This window comes from Eurypyga helias, unplaced genomic scaffold (genome assembly GCF_000690775.1).
Source record: "Eurypyga helias isolate BGI_N326 unplaced genomic scaffold, ASM69077v1 scaffold5746, whole genome shotgun sequence".
Taxonomy (NCBI): Eukaryota; Metazoa; Chordata; class Aves; order Eurypygiformes; family Eurypygidae; genus Eurypyga; species Eurypyga helias.
The window spans coordinates 380,496-397,260 of record NW_010255965.1 but is presented as its reverse complement, the minus strand read 5'-3'; the positions used below and the strand labels follow the sequence as shown (position 1 = coordinate 397,260).

General features: G+C 41.7%; 1 protein-coding gene across 1 annotated transcript in view; it reads left to right on the top strand.

Moving 5' to 3' along the window:
* The first annotated feature begins 1,401 nt into the window (after positions 1-1,401).
* The window catches only part of LOC104511045 (RNA-binding motif, single-stranded-interacting protein 3), a 345,645-nt gene continuing 330,281 nt past the window's right edge, over positions 1,402-16,765 (top strand). The window contains exon 1 of the mRNA XM_010153498.1: positions 1,402-1,571. Coding sequence (XP_010151800.1) covers positions 1,429-1,571 — 143 coding nt within the window. The 5' untranslated portion in view covers positions 1,402-1,428. The remainder of the gene's footprint in view (positions 1,572-16,765) is intronic.

Below are 16,765 nucleotides of genomic sequence, written 5' to 3'. Positions count from 1 at the left end.
TTAAAAATCTGCATCTACTGAGGCTCTGATTTGGTGTGTACATAATTATAAGCAATAAAGTGGGGCCCCAGTAATGAAAGGGGCAGTTAATAAGCGTGATCAGAATTACTCAGTCTTAAATATTTCCTCTGTTCAAGGCCTAAATACAGAATGAGCATATTAGAAGTCACTAAAGTGTCCCTGCTGCTGTAACGAAAATTGCATATGTTTTGCTTTTATTAATCCTTCAGCACATCTTGGTTAACTTAGCATCGACCTAACGTTTACCTGCTGTTGTAAGCACGCATGTTGCTAGCAGAAAAAGCTGATCAGCTTGTGGAAACGGGATTTCCCCCCGTCTCGGCAGGTGATTATGTTCCTGGAGCTGTGACTCCAGTTCCCCGACTACCCAGCTGGAGCCTCGGCCGGCAACATCCCCCAGGTCCTCCAACTTCTCCCCTCGGTCTTGGCTTCTCCGCACACGCCACAGCGGTGAGGGGACATGGCAGCGCCTCCTTCCAAGCACTCCTCCGTTCTCCTGACATGCACTCTGTGCTGCAAGTAAATATGCTGATGGTCAGAGAACCAGGGGTGATTGCAGCAGCTTAAATTCCCTGTTGTTGCCCCAGATTGGAGGTGCTTAAGTAGTTTTTATAGCATGTGTGTGTTTTTCATCGGATGTATTTGCCAGGAAGTTGGGGGAGAGTGTTGTTTTCCCTGAGAGAATGCCTCCCTTCTGAAGTGATGCTTCTCAGTTGTTGTGTGTGGTTTGTGGTTATTAAGAAGTGGGTAAGGTTTTGGGAGCAGGGGATCCTGGCCTTATCATCTTTTCCAAACCCTGTTTCTCTGTTGTGAAACACGTTACAATGAGAGAGTCTTTTCAGGCTGCTTTGTTGGGTTTTTTTGCTTCCCAGGCTAGCTAACTCTTTGCCACCTGACTCTGTGTGTACTGGATGCTCCTCATGTTTAAAAAAAGACTCGCTATGCTTCTGGCATCAGCTCCCTTAACTTTGGCTTGATAGTCTTATTTTTGTCTTACAGTATTCTTAAAGCAGATTGTGTTTAACTTCTTTCTTTAATACCAGTTACTCCCAAGTATCTGTCATTCCAGAGCTTTATTTCGCAATCTAGATAAAAATAGGCTTGTAATTAGCTACTTTAATTCCAGATTAAAAAAATCAAGTAAAATAATGCACTTCATAGCCAAGGCTCAACCCAAAATCTCAGCCCTGTTGTGCATTTTGAAAGGCATCTCTGGCTCGGGGTGGGTGCACGTGCTGTGGGAGCGGGTGGTGGAGGTGTTCAGGGAGGGCAGGACAAGCATGCCCACAGCACAAAGTTTGAGTTACTTGGGTAAAGAGCATGTGCCTGCCATGCTTTGGTTTTCCAATAACAGCCTTTTTGGTTTTTTTGTGTTTCCAGCAGTCCTATGCACCAGCTCCCCACCCCATGGCTCCTCCCAGCCCCAGCACAAACAGCAGCAACAATAGCAGCAACAACAGCAGCGGAGAGCAGTTGAGTAAAACCAACCTGTACATTCGAGGCCTTCCACCCGGCACCACTGACCAGGACCTTATCAAGCTGTGCCAGCCGTAAGTGCTCTTAAAGTACTCGCTGTCTTTGGGTAGGAAAATGTCAAAGCTAGCCTTTTGGTTTACACTTGTCCACAAAAAGACATCAGAAGCCTCCCGCACTTGAAGGTTAGCCGTTATTTCTTTAGTTTGAACAGCTAATTAGTGCCTGTTGAAAATCTTCTGGTAATGAGTTTTGGGGAAAGAGAGGTAAGGGCCTTCACACTGACTCTATGTTTATTTTAATCTGGTTTCTTTATTACGTTAAGAGGAAAATTTACATGGCAAGAAAACCTCCCTAATGACAGATTTTAGAGTTACAATGATCTGTGAATCATAACCCGGTGCACGAAAAAACATGGGTGTCCCCACCTCGGTCGTTTATCACATCTTTTGATTGCAGTGTCACACGTTGCTGGGCTCAAAGATTGAGAAGTATGAAACCCACTGAAGGTGGCCTTGTAGCAAACATCTAATTAAATGCAGTTCCACTGAAAACTGGTGATGTAGAAATCGTCACCTTCTACCCCTGTTTATCTTGAGAGTCATATCTGCAGGTTGTACTGAGAATATCAGTTTTATTGTGGTTTATTCCTGTTGAAACTGGAGAGGCAGCAGAAGGGAGCTCTTCGCTCCTCACACACCAACAGAACTGTTTTCTAAAATGTTGCACCCCGTAACCCCTCCTCGCTTGACTGAATGTAGTGGCTAATATGGGTAGAAATAAGAACCTGACTGGATTTCCAAAGTCTTGATTATTATTGATGACGTGGGTGGGAAATAATCCAGTTTGAGATTCCAACCAGAGATCACCTTGATGGATTTTAGGATAATGTAGGTTGTTTTTGTTGAAAGAGGAATGTGCAGAGATTTGAAAAATAAAAATGCTTCCCTGTGATTATACAGAACTGTAGTGCTTTTGCCATAGTATAGTCTGTTCCCAAAGACAACAGCATCTCTAATATTTTTCATCACAAATCAGCGTTTCAAACAGGGATCAATAAATGAAGTCTGGTGAAGTAAGGAACAGTCTAGGGCTGATCTACTGACTTGAATTCAAATGGCTGTTGTTTTGAAGCTTGAAAAAGGAGTAACAGTTTAGTGGGATGTTACAGTTTTATGGCATTCTGTATTTCCTGCCTGAGCAAAAATGCTGAAAGACTGTGCTAAGCATGCTTTACGTGGGCATGGCCAGGGTTGGAACTAGCAGTCTTACTGAAGAGGTATCTGAACTTTAGCAAAATTACGTGAGCTGGAAACTCTTCTCTGTGAGTGTCTCCTGCTAAAGCTGCTACGGGTAGAACTGGCTCACTGTTTGCATGCTGGTGATTTTTCATATTTCATGCAAGCTGAATTGCGAGTGTACCTGTCTGACATTTGTACAAACTACATTCATTGACACTTCCTGCTCGTCACAGTCGCAGATAATCCCAGTTCAAGGGCCAGATGCTCGGTAGGTATAAATTGACCGTAGTCTGCTGACGTTCAGAAAGCTATTTTGCTATACATCATCTTGCAGCCTGACCCTTTCCAAGTTCAGACAAATGCTTTCAGCTGAGCAGCTGATGGGGAATGAACTAACTATTCCTGGAGGAGCCTCAGGGCTTTGGTGCGTAGTGCTGCAGTCATGGTGTGAGGCACGAGCCGGCCGTGCTGCGAGCAGTACTGCTTGAATAGTGAAGTTCAGAGGGCAAGGCCCTGCCCCGTCTCTGCCTATGGGAAGTGCACGTCAAGCATCTGAGAGCTTCTTTTTGGCACTGGCAAATTTTTTAATGTGCTCCACTAAACTTAATCTGGTCTGTGATTAAAGGGCTTTGTCTTGCTATCATTGAGTTCCTGTGTGAGCAGATGCTCTTTAAGAAAAATGCTGACATCCATTTTGCTGATTTTCTATCCTTTGGCTAAATGGAAGAGAAGAGAAACCCGATAGTTGTCCTGTCTTTTTTTTTTTCCCTCCCAAAACATTAAAAGTATTTTCAAAGCCAAAGGGAAAGACAATATAGGGAAACTTGAACATCTGAAAATAAAAAACCTGCTGCCATGACAAATTCTTTTAAGTAATGTATTGCAAGACATTTTCTTTACCTGTGCAGATGGTTACATAGCAGAGGTGCATAAAGGTCCAAATCGCTTCTCTCTGCAGTCTGTATAGCAGCAGTCTGCTGCTATATGGGCAAGACCCATGTTTGTCTCTTCAGAAATGGTTGTCTTCTACAGAGCTGTCTCTTGTCTTACATGGCTGGAGTCTCATCCTGCACTAAAGGCTTCATGCGTTCCGGTATTCACAAAACAGCAGAAGGTGCTGGCTCTTAGACTTCCTGCATAGAAGTGTTAGCAGAATTTGCTACAAGATGTGAGGTGAAAACCTGAATTCCAGTCCATAAACCATGTTGTTATTTTGCAGTACAAGATTCTTGGAGAGCTGCATTTAAGGGAGGTATTCACCAAAGCTAGCTTGTGCCCAGGACATTGCTTCCACACAGTGCCTAAAATGAGTCCTTCTGAACCTATTTCCTCCCCACTAACATGTGACGAGTCTGCCAGCAGTACAACTGTCACTTGCAATGCCTGACATTTGGCAGGTCTGAGAAATAATGTTCTGAACCCATCATGTTTCTCTCTCAGAACTACAGGGAATGCTGGAGATGCTTACGGCTATGTACATTTATCATAGCCCATCCCGTTTCCAGGTTTATACCAGCAAGCAGACCACTCTTAGTGTAACGTTTTTTATTTAATTGCATTTTGCCGGGTGAGTTATGGAAGAGAAACCCTTTAATCCGAATTGTTTGACAGAGCACGGGGCTGTTTTAGTGAATCCTGCCTTCTTTTCTGTATTTCTGCTGTGTGTTTCTAGGTGGTGTGTATCGCACACTAAACAGAAAACAGCAGACTGGAGTACCATTGATGCTTGAAGTGCAGAGTCCATTACACGTGATGTCAGACGTTTCTGACAAATGTTCTGACACTATCAAACCTTTTATCAATTTGAGAGTAACCTTGTCACAGTAATCTGTCAAACTGTTCATATAACTAAAGGAAAACAAGTCATCATAGGCTGTACAGTAGCTGAGTAAATAAAAAAAAATTGCTACTGGAAGATTTTCTTTTTGTGTGGTTCTAATCTGCACTATTTGGTTTAAGATACGTCCAGCACGGTTGCATCAAATTCTGTTTTGCAGCAGGGAACTTTTAGATTGCACTATGTCTTTTGGGACTTTCTGCAATGCCTCTGTCAAAGGTTACACTGAAAAAGAGCAAATAGGCATGTTTAGCAAGCAAGAGGATGTTGTTCTTTTGCGTATGTATCTTCTGGATTTTCATAAACACCGACTAAACTTTCAAAAACCGACCTTGGCCTCTTTTTAACCTGTCTTGAGATTTTTAAATAGAAAGGCTTTATGCCCGTCTGTGATCATAATTAGTATATAATTTTGATTTTTAAATATTTCATGAAAATAATAGCTAATATCACATCTTCAGCATTTATTTCTTGGAGGTAGACAGTCTCTGCTGGTGCAGTGGTACACACCATTATACATGTATCTTCCCAGTCAAAATATGCTTTTCATCCAAAGGATAGATAATCAACCCTTAAGATGTAAAATTATAGATTATAGGCAGAAAAATGTGCATGGTGTGTCACCGTACAAGCAAAATATAAATTATTACCTTTGAAATATTTATAATCTGTCACTCTAATTTTCATCTATGGTGTTATATTTCATCCAGAAGAATTCCAAAATTCTGTTAAAAACATACACAGATGGCTTAGTTCTCTGTTGGTGTACTGGACACCTCCTATTCTTACTAACTACATCCCAGTGGAGACAGATTGAAGGGAAATCTCATACGCAAATTAAACATTTGAGCTTTATTACTTTGAAAATTTTTTTATTTCAAAACCTCAGTCTGTCTCTCAGGATTTTGGTCTTTCTGTCTGTCTTTTCTTACCCGTTTCCACTGAAAAAGACTTAGACCCAAAACATTTTGAAAAGATAAAATAAGTGTTGGAGAAGAGAGTGGGAATTTGGGAAGAGAGATATAAACCGTCTTACCCCCCTCTGACCCCTCATAAATTTTAAAAGAAAAGTTGGCTTATAAACAACATTATTTGACTTAAAGAAAGCATTGTGCATTGCACTACTGAGACATTGGCATGTATTCAGAAGATAATCCATCTTGATTCGGTCTTGATTTATTTTTCATGCTCAGCCTATAGTCTGGAAAAAAGCTACTTCAAACTTACAGTGTCTGATAGTTTAAACTTATTTATGTTTTTATCTTGATGTAGTCATCCTCCCTTGCACTTATAACGTATCTTCAGAAATCTTAATTTCCATCTGCCTTGTTGTTCTTCTTTGGATTAACTATCTCATCACCCTTCAACAAGATTGACTTCTATGTCATCCAGGGTAAAATTCAAGGACTTAATTAAAACAACAGTAATAAAAATACCTGAAGAGGAGGAAGCGATTATGCTGTTCAGGCATATCTGGTTTCTAGATTCATGTTTTCTGGAAATTACACAAGGTTTTGGGTTGGAGTTTTTGGCTTTTGTGGTTCTGGGTGGGTGTTTTTTTTGTGGTGGGTTTTGGGTTTTTTTTTGGGGGGGAGGGGGTGGGTTTGCGGGGTGTTTTTTTTTTCTTTCTTTTTCTGAAGGTGTGATCATTGTCTCCTTGACAAATCGTCAAGTGTCAGATTTTAGTCTCCCATTCTGAATGTCCTTGTTTTTGTCCCTGTGGGAAAGTCTGAATAAATATTCAGGCTGCCACTGTTTGGATTCTACTGAAGGGCTAGCCCCAAGGATAATGTAACTGAGGTTATTAATTGACAATACACACATTACTTAAATCCTGAACTATTTTTGAAATGAACTGTGTGCATTCCGTTTGCCCCCACTGAAAACTGCTGAGTTCATCAGGGTGTCAGAGGGGCTCAAGGTGCCTTTCAGGACAGCGACTCTTGCAAATAGCTGCAACAAGTACATTATTTTCAATTAGACCGAGCTTTATAGCAAGTTCATGGTGGCCATTTCTGCCGTGTTTGAAGACAGTGAGAGTCTGAAATTCCTGGCTATTTTTGTTTTCCTTTTCTTTTGTGACGATAACAAGAAGTCCGTATTATATGAGAACTGATGACATGAAGGTGTGGGGAAAATAAGTTCCCTGTCCTTTTTTTTCCTCTATTAAAATGTGAATTAAAAATAATTACTGTGAGCTATAAATAAAATAAAGGTTAACCAAAATAATAACCCTGTAGCGAATTCAAAACCAAAAATACCAAAAGAATTCCTGGAGTAAATCCTGTGTTCTGCATTGAAGCCAGACCAAGTTTGTACCCTGACATGCTTGTCCGGGCCCAGATGAAGACTAAACCCAAACACTCTGTGACTCACATAGCATCAGAGAGTTAGTCTGTGTTTGTGTTTTTTAAGAAGTAATCTTTGGAGATGTACAGGATTGTACCGTGTTCTGTAACCTTGTGTATGTTAAAGCAAGGTGTACTGTGGCTTCAATATTAATTCAAACAGAACCACATAGTCTGTTTCTCTCCTGTAATTAATATCAGTTGACACTGTTGCTCTGTGGTATAGCAGAGACTGAAAGGGCATGAAGGGCTCATCCAGTGGGATTAGCTCATATAGGAACCATGTGGTATCATGTAGAGTCGTTCCTGCTTGAATCTTTGTGGATGTTTTGGTTCAGTGTACCCTGGTAATATGAGAATAGTGAATGGCTCTGATTTCTGCTGAAGAGATCAGTCTGCACGGGAACCAAAGAAATGCCCACGCTTAAGGGGGAATTAAAAAAAAAAAAATTCTCAAAAAAACCCTCAGAATTTTTGTGTTCCAAGCAAAACTGGGAAAGCAGATTCCCAGGAAGGGTGTACTGTGGGGCCAAGCACAGCGTATGTGTCCTGCTGGACTAGATATGCTGATTCAAAGCAATGAGGGAGCTACGTGAACTTTTCCCTCTCATTTGTTAATGTGTTTGTTGAGACCAGAGAAAAACACACTGATGGGTTAGCTTGGAGAAACCTGTATTCTTTTCAAGTTCTTTGTATCAGGGACTTCTCGTAAAAGTTTATTAAGAGGGGCAGGAAAGGCGAAAAAAAATTAATTTCAGGTTAGTACTTTTAAGTCAAAATACCTTTGATCAGGAACCAAATGGTGAATGTCAGGGTTGTGTAAAGTAGACATAAAAGCAGAACCTAATGCTGTGAACATGATTTTTAATTTTATTGTTGAAGACCTCTTCATAGTGATGGTGCTTATTAATGCAGTTAGAAACACTGTGGTGTTGCTCTCCCATTCCAGATCGGTACGAGACAGCGAACTTGCGTGTCATCTGAGATGTTGGTTTCTGACATCAGTTGATTTGCAGTTTTGCACTGAGTTATATAAACTTTACATCTTTGCAGTGCGTAAATATGGACATGGACATGCACAGGTTTTTCTCTCCTTTACCCGATATAATTTAAAAATTATATATCTATTCATTCCTCATTCAAATAATCTCCAAATGTCTTCTGTTGTTAAAAACAAAGGTTAAGGTCGCCCCAGTAGGCAATGAACCAATACTTTTCTTACCTAGTCTCTTTCATCAGGGAAAACAAAACTCGAGGTCAGCAAATGCCCACCGCACTACAGAGCGCTCCATCTGGGATGTGAACGTTCCCATTGTCAGGAAGAAAGGCAGAAAAATAATCTGTGTAAAGTAATAAATGAGCACCTGCACTCTTCCCTGTTTTGAATGTGCCCGTCTTTTCACTGGAGTGTGACAGAGTGTCAGTGAGAGTTTCTCATCTCCTTTCAAGTTGGATGAACCAGATTTAATGGAAGATAGGGGAGGAGGCAGCGTTCTCAGACACTGCTGCTGAAAGCATTTCTTCTGATGAATTTTAATTAAAGTCCTTGGGAAAAAAAGAAAAAAACAACCTACAATGAAACAGAGAGCTCATAAGAAATATTGAACCTTCTGTGTAGCGATGTGAAGGGCACAACTATAACAGCCAGTTGTTTTGCTTACTGTGCAGGAGGGGTGTTGAGATGGAAAAAGGGCAAAGACGCTTAATGAGCTGCTTCTGACCTGTTCCAAGATGTGCATGTTTCCAGTCTTTCCTTCTCCTCTGTCTTTCTCCACTTCTCCAGCATATTTTGTGGGCAGCCAGTCAACCCTGGCATCACCATCCATCCGTGGAGCTATGGTCCCTTGCTAACGTAAGCGTTTAAGAGTCTCCAAATGCTCGTGGACAAAACTTGTCCGAAGTGCAGACAGGCCCTGCGCAGGGCGTGTCGGTCAGGCAGATGCCTGGCTTCGTGACGTGGGTGTTGCTCCGCGGAAGGGCTTCGTGACCACGGGGCTCTTGACAGTCTGCGTTTTCCAGCCCCTCAAGGCATTCTGTAAAACTCTGATGCTTGCTTTCTGCTCTCCAGCGAGGAGGTTGTTTCACACAGGTTCTTTCCCAAGTTGTTGTGTGGTTTTGGTTTTTTTTGTGGTGGTTTTTTGTTTTCTCCTGGGAAGAGTGGCATTGAAAGTTCTGGTTATGCTTAGTTCTTCTGTTTTTAAGCTCATCCACATCTTTCAGGTTTGCCTGCATTTTTTTTGCTATTTGTTCTTCTAAATCCTGTGGTGTCAAGTTCAGTGGGTCTTTCTGATGTGTTGTCCTTGGAGACTTGGCGGCAGCAGTGGGAGAGCAGAACCATGCAGAGTGAGCAGAGAAGGAACTAGGAAGTTCTCTGACTGGGGTGTGCTCTATACTGCTTGGGAGCCACTGACTTCTGGGAGAGCATTGGGACACACTGTTCATGGTCTGGCATTTGTGTAGCAGAAATGTTTCTGTAAGCTTTCTCTAGAAGGTGTGACGCAGATCATGTTCTGATCTGTTTGAGAAATACATTGTCCTAAAGCTTTGCAGGAGGGAAACAATACCAGTTATGCTGAATACGCCCCTGCCCCTCCCCCCTGAACAGGAATAACCTGGGCACTGCTTCCAGCTAATGGCAAGAACCTTAGAGCATGCCTGAAATTTCTATACAAGGGGAAGTGGCAGGCCAACTTTGATGGCAAAGCTATTGAATATTATCAGCACGAAAACAAAAATGTCATTGTGTTCAGCTGCTAGACTTTCCCATACCGTTCCAAACAAGCATTGACAAGAGCTCTGTGCTATGCAGCATGTAATGTCCTTCATTCCAAGCATTTGGTAACTTCCCGGAATTATTTGTGTGACAAGCGCTGCTGCTAGATTTGTGTTAAAAAATGAAAAGTCTTCGGTTTTTTTTAAAGATGTTCGCTAGAGGAGGAATTTCTTAGAAATTTTTGCAACTACATAAGAGGTTTTATGTCTGCCATGTTATAAAACAGAGACAGGAAAGATGGAATATTTTCAGCCTAATTTTTAAAAGATGTTGATCTGACAGAGATCTGAAAAGATTTTCTCTTTCTTCGGGCATGTATTTTCTGTGTCCCTATCATGAGCTTTAGGGAAAGTGGAGACCTCTGGATTTTGGTTCTCTTGGAAAATTCCTAGCTACAGCTTCGGGGACAACCCCAAATAAAATAATGAAGGTAACAGCAATGTGGAAATACAGGTCCTATTCTGAAATAAGCTCTCTGCCAACAGACGCCCAGCCTCAAATAAGCTTCATGGAAGCACAGCGGTCTGTTCAAATAGCAGTTATTGCAGGATTGCAGCCATGTTATTGTTTCAGTGTAATACAGGTAATAAGTGCAGCATTTATGGCTGTTAATGCCTGGCGATCATATCTAAAAAAAAAAAAAAAGGAAAACAGACATGCTTTCCTTCCTTCAGCTTCCCAGTTCAGCATTTCCATATACTCCTGGGGTTATAATCCAATTATGAAACTTCAATTATTTTCTGTAATTCACTGGTTCAAGAAGAACATTAACTTTTTAGCTTCTTTTATAGTAGGGAACTAGTAATTAAAAGAGATAAAATAATACACAGATTCATAGAATTTAAGATTCAGAAGAGACCAAGGGATGGTCTACCATTATTTTCTGGTTGATTCAGGTCTTTAAATTTCCCTTATTTGCTCCTGTCCTGAATGTAGCAATTAATTTTGATGTAAAGAATGTGTTCCAGGAAAAGCACACACTCTGGATCTGAAGAAATGAAAGCAGCAGCAAACCTACCACCGTTGCTAACACTTGTTCCAGTTAACTGCATTCCCTGGTCAGAGTTTCTGACCAACTTCCAAATCAACAGATTTCTACCCGTTGTTTCGTATGTAATCATATTAAGGACCTTGCAGATTCTCTCCCTCTCCCCCCAGATGTACTTATGCACTATAATCAAGTCACTTTTCAGACTTTTTTTCTTTAATAATCAAAACAGATGAAGCTGTTTAAGTCTCTGATTGTAAGACAGGTTTCTCCAGCCTTTGGATAATTTCATCAAGGACTGTAGGGATCATTGAAATGTTTATAAAACTAATTGTTAGAGTTTAGAAGTAATTTCCTTTTCATGTTTATGGAGACTTGTAATTATGTATAGGTTATGTAGCCATATCTGTTTGTATGTGTCCTTAAGTGGATGAAATGTATCACTGGAACATTGATATCCCTAAGCAGGAGAAAAACGATGATCAAAAGCTGCTGTGGTGTCCCAGCAGGAGTGTAAAGAAGTGCAGTGTGTGCTCTGTGGTGATCACAGGACACTGGTACTGGGACTATGTCAGAAGCAGAAGCTCATCTCTCCAATGCTGAGGTTTTGATTACCTTTCATTGTAAATCTTTTAAAACTGATTTAAATCAATTTACAATTGTAAATTGTCTGTCCATCCTCGGATTTAAGTAGCAAAACCCCATAGAGTGAGAAAATCGCCACACACTTGAAGGTTTATTCTAAAAAGGGACTTGTATCTAAGCCATACCTAACAATTTTGTAGAACTCCCTCATTCTCATTTTCTCATTTCCCTACTAATTTTTAATGTTTTTTGGCCTCTCTGCTTTACTTAAGTCAACACCAAATTTAGGATTTTCAATTAAACGAAGTATGGCTCTGAAGTTTTTTTAATTACTCTACAATAATTTAGCACAAATATTTCTATACAGAGTTTATTAAGTGATTTATGAACTGCATAACAAATGAGTTCCTGTCATATATACAGACATACAGCCAGTTCAAGGAGGTGAAGGATTCACATAGGGCAATCTCTTGACTCTCAAAATAAAATGAACCCAAAACAATTGCTTCTAACAAGAAAGGAACACTGATGTCTGCAGTGGACCAAAATGGAATATGTCCAAGCCATTGGTGGAGTTCAAATTTAAGCAGGGCAGTACACCCATACCATGATTTAGCTCATTGCCTAATGTTAGAATAGGACTAAAGATGTGATTGACTTCAGGTCTTTAGCCGGGAGACCGGCTAAAATGAATTACTGAATACTATCAGCACTTTTAGGACTTCTGGTTGTTTCATCTCTATTTTCGGTGAGTGGTAAGAAAAACCTGATTTTGTTGTAATGTGGATTTGCAATTGTCAGTTCTTGTTAGGTTCCTGCATTTTTTTTCTCGGTTCTTACTACACTTAAATATAGAGAAACTCACCAGACCATGTCACTTGTCCCTGCTGCGTCCCTGCCGTGTCCCTGCCATGCTGTTCCCGTGGTACGCTGGGGACATGGGCTTGCTGTTAGGTGAGCGCTACCAGCTGAATTTCCCGCTGGTGCTGGGGTAGTATAGCTCTACAGCCAGCAAGGAGGCGTTTCGTGGTGAGGAAGAGGTGGGGCAGAGTGGCAAGATGAGTGACCAGAATACATTGCAAGTCCTTGGATGGTGTTATCGGTACAGTTTCATGTGTAATGAGCCAACTACATGGAACAGACTTAAATTCCTTGTCCTCCCATATTCTTTTTTCCACTGTCCCCTGCTTCCCTCCCCCCTCATTTCTTCCCTAATGCAATCCTTCGCTGAAGAGGGATATTTCTGCACAGTGGTCAGGCTCGTCATTTGCGTAGTAGGTGCTGGTTAGCAGTGCAAGGGTATTGGTGGGAAAGCGTGTGTTAAATCTCCCTTCGGAGGCTGCCCTAGAATCGTTACAACTCACGTACACGTGGCATTTTAATCTCTCTGCAAAGACTCCTGGAAGGGGTTTTTAAAGGACTGCACCGCTAGTTAGTAGCTGTCACCAGTGCGTGAGGCACGCTCTCAGCGGGGACTTGAGCAGCCCGTCGTTGCACCTGGAGTCGAAATGTCGCCAAGTGAATACATCTTTATCTGTTCGGGTTGCCAAGTCACGGCAGCACCGCACAGGACTCGGGGTGTGGAGCTCGTGAGAGGGATCTCGGCGCGGTCAGCAAATTCCCGGGGCTGGGCACCTTTTCCCGGCAGGGGACCTGCTGTGGGAGGCCAACTGGTGGGGAGGTCAAGGTGCCTCGGACGTGCTGAGGGCTTGCGGGGTTCGGGCTGTGTGCCAGCAGCCAAGTGCTCGTTGCCTCCTAACGAGGTAGCCCTCCAGTCCTGCTATCAGGAGGTCTGCAGCTGGTCTGCTTAATGGTATTTAGTAACAGTATGTGCAGCAAAGCATGCTCTCCTATTACACAGAAATCCACTAATGCTGGCATCAAGAGCGGCGGGTAATTCAATCACACCCACAAAAATGATATTAACATAACATTAAAGAGCTGTGTAGACTAGCAAAAGACAGGAAATTATGGAGTTCAGGCTTGAAACTTTATCCTTAACTCACCCATATTGTGCCGAGGCATTTGGAAATTTCCATAGAGCGTGTGATTTTATGGAACCTACAGTGGGGTGGATTGTCCTGTTTGTCTGTGGAGGATTTCCTCAGCGTTTGTGAGAATTATATAAAGAAATCCTGGCACAATTTACAGAGCGTAGCTGGACAATGTGAGCTTTAAATATGATTTTTTTTGGCTTAGGCAGTTTACCCTCCCCAGCATTTCTGAAGTGCTGCATCAGGTGTTAGCTCCAACGTTTTCCAGACCAAGCTGCAGTTCAGTAGCTGAAGCTTCTCTCCCAGTTTCAGAACTAATTGTTAGAGGTGGGGTCTCTTTTTGTGCAACAGTTACTAAAAAGGTTTTGTTTTGTTTTATTTTTGTTCTGAATTTACCTTTTGATTTAAAGACACTGTTCTTATTTACCTGAGGTAAATTCACTGGAACTAAGCTAAATTAGACTTTAAAAAAGTCTCTATGCACATCTTTGAACCTAATTAATATTCTTCCTCAATTTTGGGCCTGCTGAAATTAGTAATGCAACTTAGTAAGCAAAACTTCATCACATAAAATCCTTGGTTGGCAGTGGAAAAAGATAAGGTGCTGACTACCCAATCTTCTTCCTGCAGCTTCCAGTTTTCCATTGTACCTCCATGTACCAGTACGGGCAAGGGGAAGTTCTTGCAAGGACCCCATGGGTCAAGGAGGAGGCGGGGGGTCAATTTGCGGTCTATCTGTAAGATGTTTAAGAGAAGGATTAAGCTGTTTTATGAGTACAGTCGTTTTATTTTACCCATTGGCATCAGAGCCACCAAGAGCTACGGGGAGAATTTTCTGTCACTCCAAGGATGGGACTTCACTGCAGTCAAACGTGAGATTGCAGATCTCCCAGAGACGGTGAAGCCAGCAGGTGTGCTGCCTGCGAAGCTGCTAAAACAGCAAGAAGTGCAGCACCTAGCTGTTTTCTCACATCTTCAGGCAGGTTTTTGCAGGTTGTGCTGAAATGCATTCTGTCCTTGAATACCCAGATATCAACATAACCTTAACCAACATAAGCTTAAGTCACATCTGATTTAGCTTCATTCCCACGTGGCTTTGGGAGAGAGGGGACTAAGTGGTGGTCGTTATTTGGAGGAAGATTTAAAATTTTAATCTAGTGCAGTGGAAGTAGAGAGTGACAGAAATGAGCAAGAATTACTTTACTCCCGTAATAGCTCATTTGGAGATTTTGTGTGGTATTTTCTGGAGATGATGAGCTGTTGGTATGGTTAAGCTCTGAGGTTGTTCTGATTTTCCCCCTGAGTGCTTTCTGCGCTGAGGAGCTGGGGAGGAGTGCCACCGTGTCTCTCTCTCTCTGTGGTGAACAGGATGGTCATTAATGACCATGCATAGAACAGTAGGATGGCTGTATCCTAGGGGAAATCAATTTTCTGCAGAGAGCTGGGCTTGTAAAGAGTAGAAAATTTCCACTGAAGGGGAGAGGGAGGAAGGGGAGACAAAATTAGCAGAGCACGGAATATAAAATACAAAGGCTTCAGAAATGAGGGAAGACTCAAAAGGTTTTCTGTTCAAGGTGAATTTTCTTTTTTTCTGTCAAAATTAAGCAGGTTTTGAGCATGCTAAGCTTAGAGATGGGGGAGAGAATGGCCACCTGGAGAAGCTCTGGGATGGGGAACATGGGGAGTTTGGGGAGAAGACTGCCTGGGGTTTAGACAAGTGGTGATTCTTTCTTAAAGTGTGCTTTGTCGTTTAGACGGAGCACAAACATGCAGAACTTAATCAGTACTGTGCATTTAACTTCATGAAGGGGCAGCAATACTGCAGATGCTTCTGAGTTTTAGAGCCATGCAGTGAAAGCTGAACCTAGGCTAAAGCTAGCTTAGCCTGTCCACCTGTGGGGTTGGACAGGTCCTTGTGCTTCTCACCATGCGCAGGTGTAGTTGGGAATTCAGACGGGTCATTTTCTTCTGCTGGTCTCCACTCTTACATGTTTGTGACTCTGTTCTGAATCTCAGAGTTTCACTGCAACACAGAGTCTCTCTCAACTTTGGATGTCCCAGTGGCCGTGAAAGTCCTCCCCTACACTGTAATGGTTTGCTTCCCTCTCTTGCTGATTTCCTGATGCTCCAACCTAGCTGCTCCCTTGCAGACAGGCTGGAGAAAGCTTGTTTTCCTTAGGATGCTGTCATTTCACTTTCATATCAATTTGTGAAAAAACTATTTCACAGGGGAGATAAAGGAACTAAACTGTAACTGGTGTTAAATATCATTCAGCTAACAGATCTAATAAGAGTAAATTTGCTTAGACTTTGTAAGTATGTTTGCATGTTTATGTTTATGTGTCTTAAAAATGTAAGCAGACATAAATCTTTAAATCTCAAACAAGAGGATGATTCTTTTTGACTCTGCTTAATATTAAAAGCCAAACCAGAGATAAGATAACATTCCCATAAACATGGAAACTTGAACAAAGGAGCTGTTGTCCTGAGAATGTGGGAATCACAAAGAAACCGAAGTCTGGACTTAGGAAATTGTCTTACAAAATGGAATGTTGCATGTAGAGTAACATTTAATGGCTCTCAGAAATTGCAGAACGGGAAATCCATAGGTCTTTCTCTTGATCTCAGTGGTCTCTGGAGCAAGCCCAAAGAAAGCAAAGGACAGGCATATAGGAAATGAAGAGCTGGAGCCAACCTTTTCTTTTGCTTTGGCTTCTTATTCAAGGTGTTGGTCTTTTGAGAAATTCCTTTCTTGAACAGCAGAAAGGGAAAAAGTTGGAAACTCCCATGGTCTAAGTAAGTGGGAGGGAAGGGTGCAAACACTGTTGGTAAGATTTCTCTGGAATATGTGAAAACATGGCCCCATACTGCAAGTGCTTGGTTTAGAAGAGTTTGCCACTGGCTGCATTCAGGATAGTCCAAAGTATGAATTCGGTTGTTTGTAGCTGTAAATAATTGCAGAATATAGGTCTGTTTCTTGTAAAATATGTTTTTGATTCCAAGAGACTGACTGTGTCCCTTTTACACTGTTTTTGTGCTTTCACCACTTCTGATGGGATGTTCAAAAAACAGTCAGCTTGCAGCTAGAGGTGATCATTGTCAATTTTGTGTTAGTAATTTTTAAACCCAGCATACCTGGCAAATTGTGTTTTGGCTGCTGGAATACAATTTATCCTTATAGGTTATACTTGTCGTTTGTGTGTGATAGCAATAGTAAAGTGAGGAGTGTCAGCACTGGCATTTTCATTAATCTTTAAATCCAGCTGGTTTTATGAAACTAAGGAATAGAACCCAGGGTGGATTTGTTCATTGTTACTTTTTCTTTTTTTTTTTTTTTTTCCTTGCAAGTTTGTTTTCTGGGACCCAAAACATGCCAACTGCCAAGCACTGGTTTTTTCCTAGCTGAGGATGTTCACTAATATTTGATGGAGATGTTGCCCTAGGTGTTCCTGTATTGGGTTTGTGCTGCAAGATTTTGGTAACGGGGATTGGGGCTGCAGGGGTG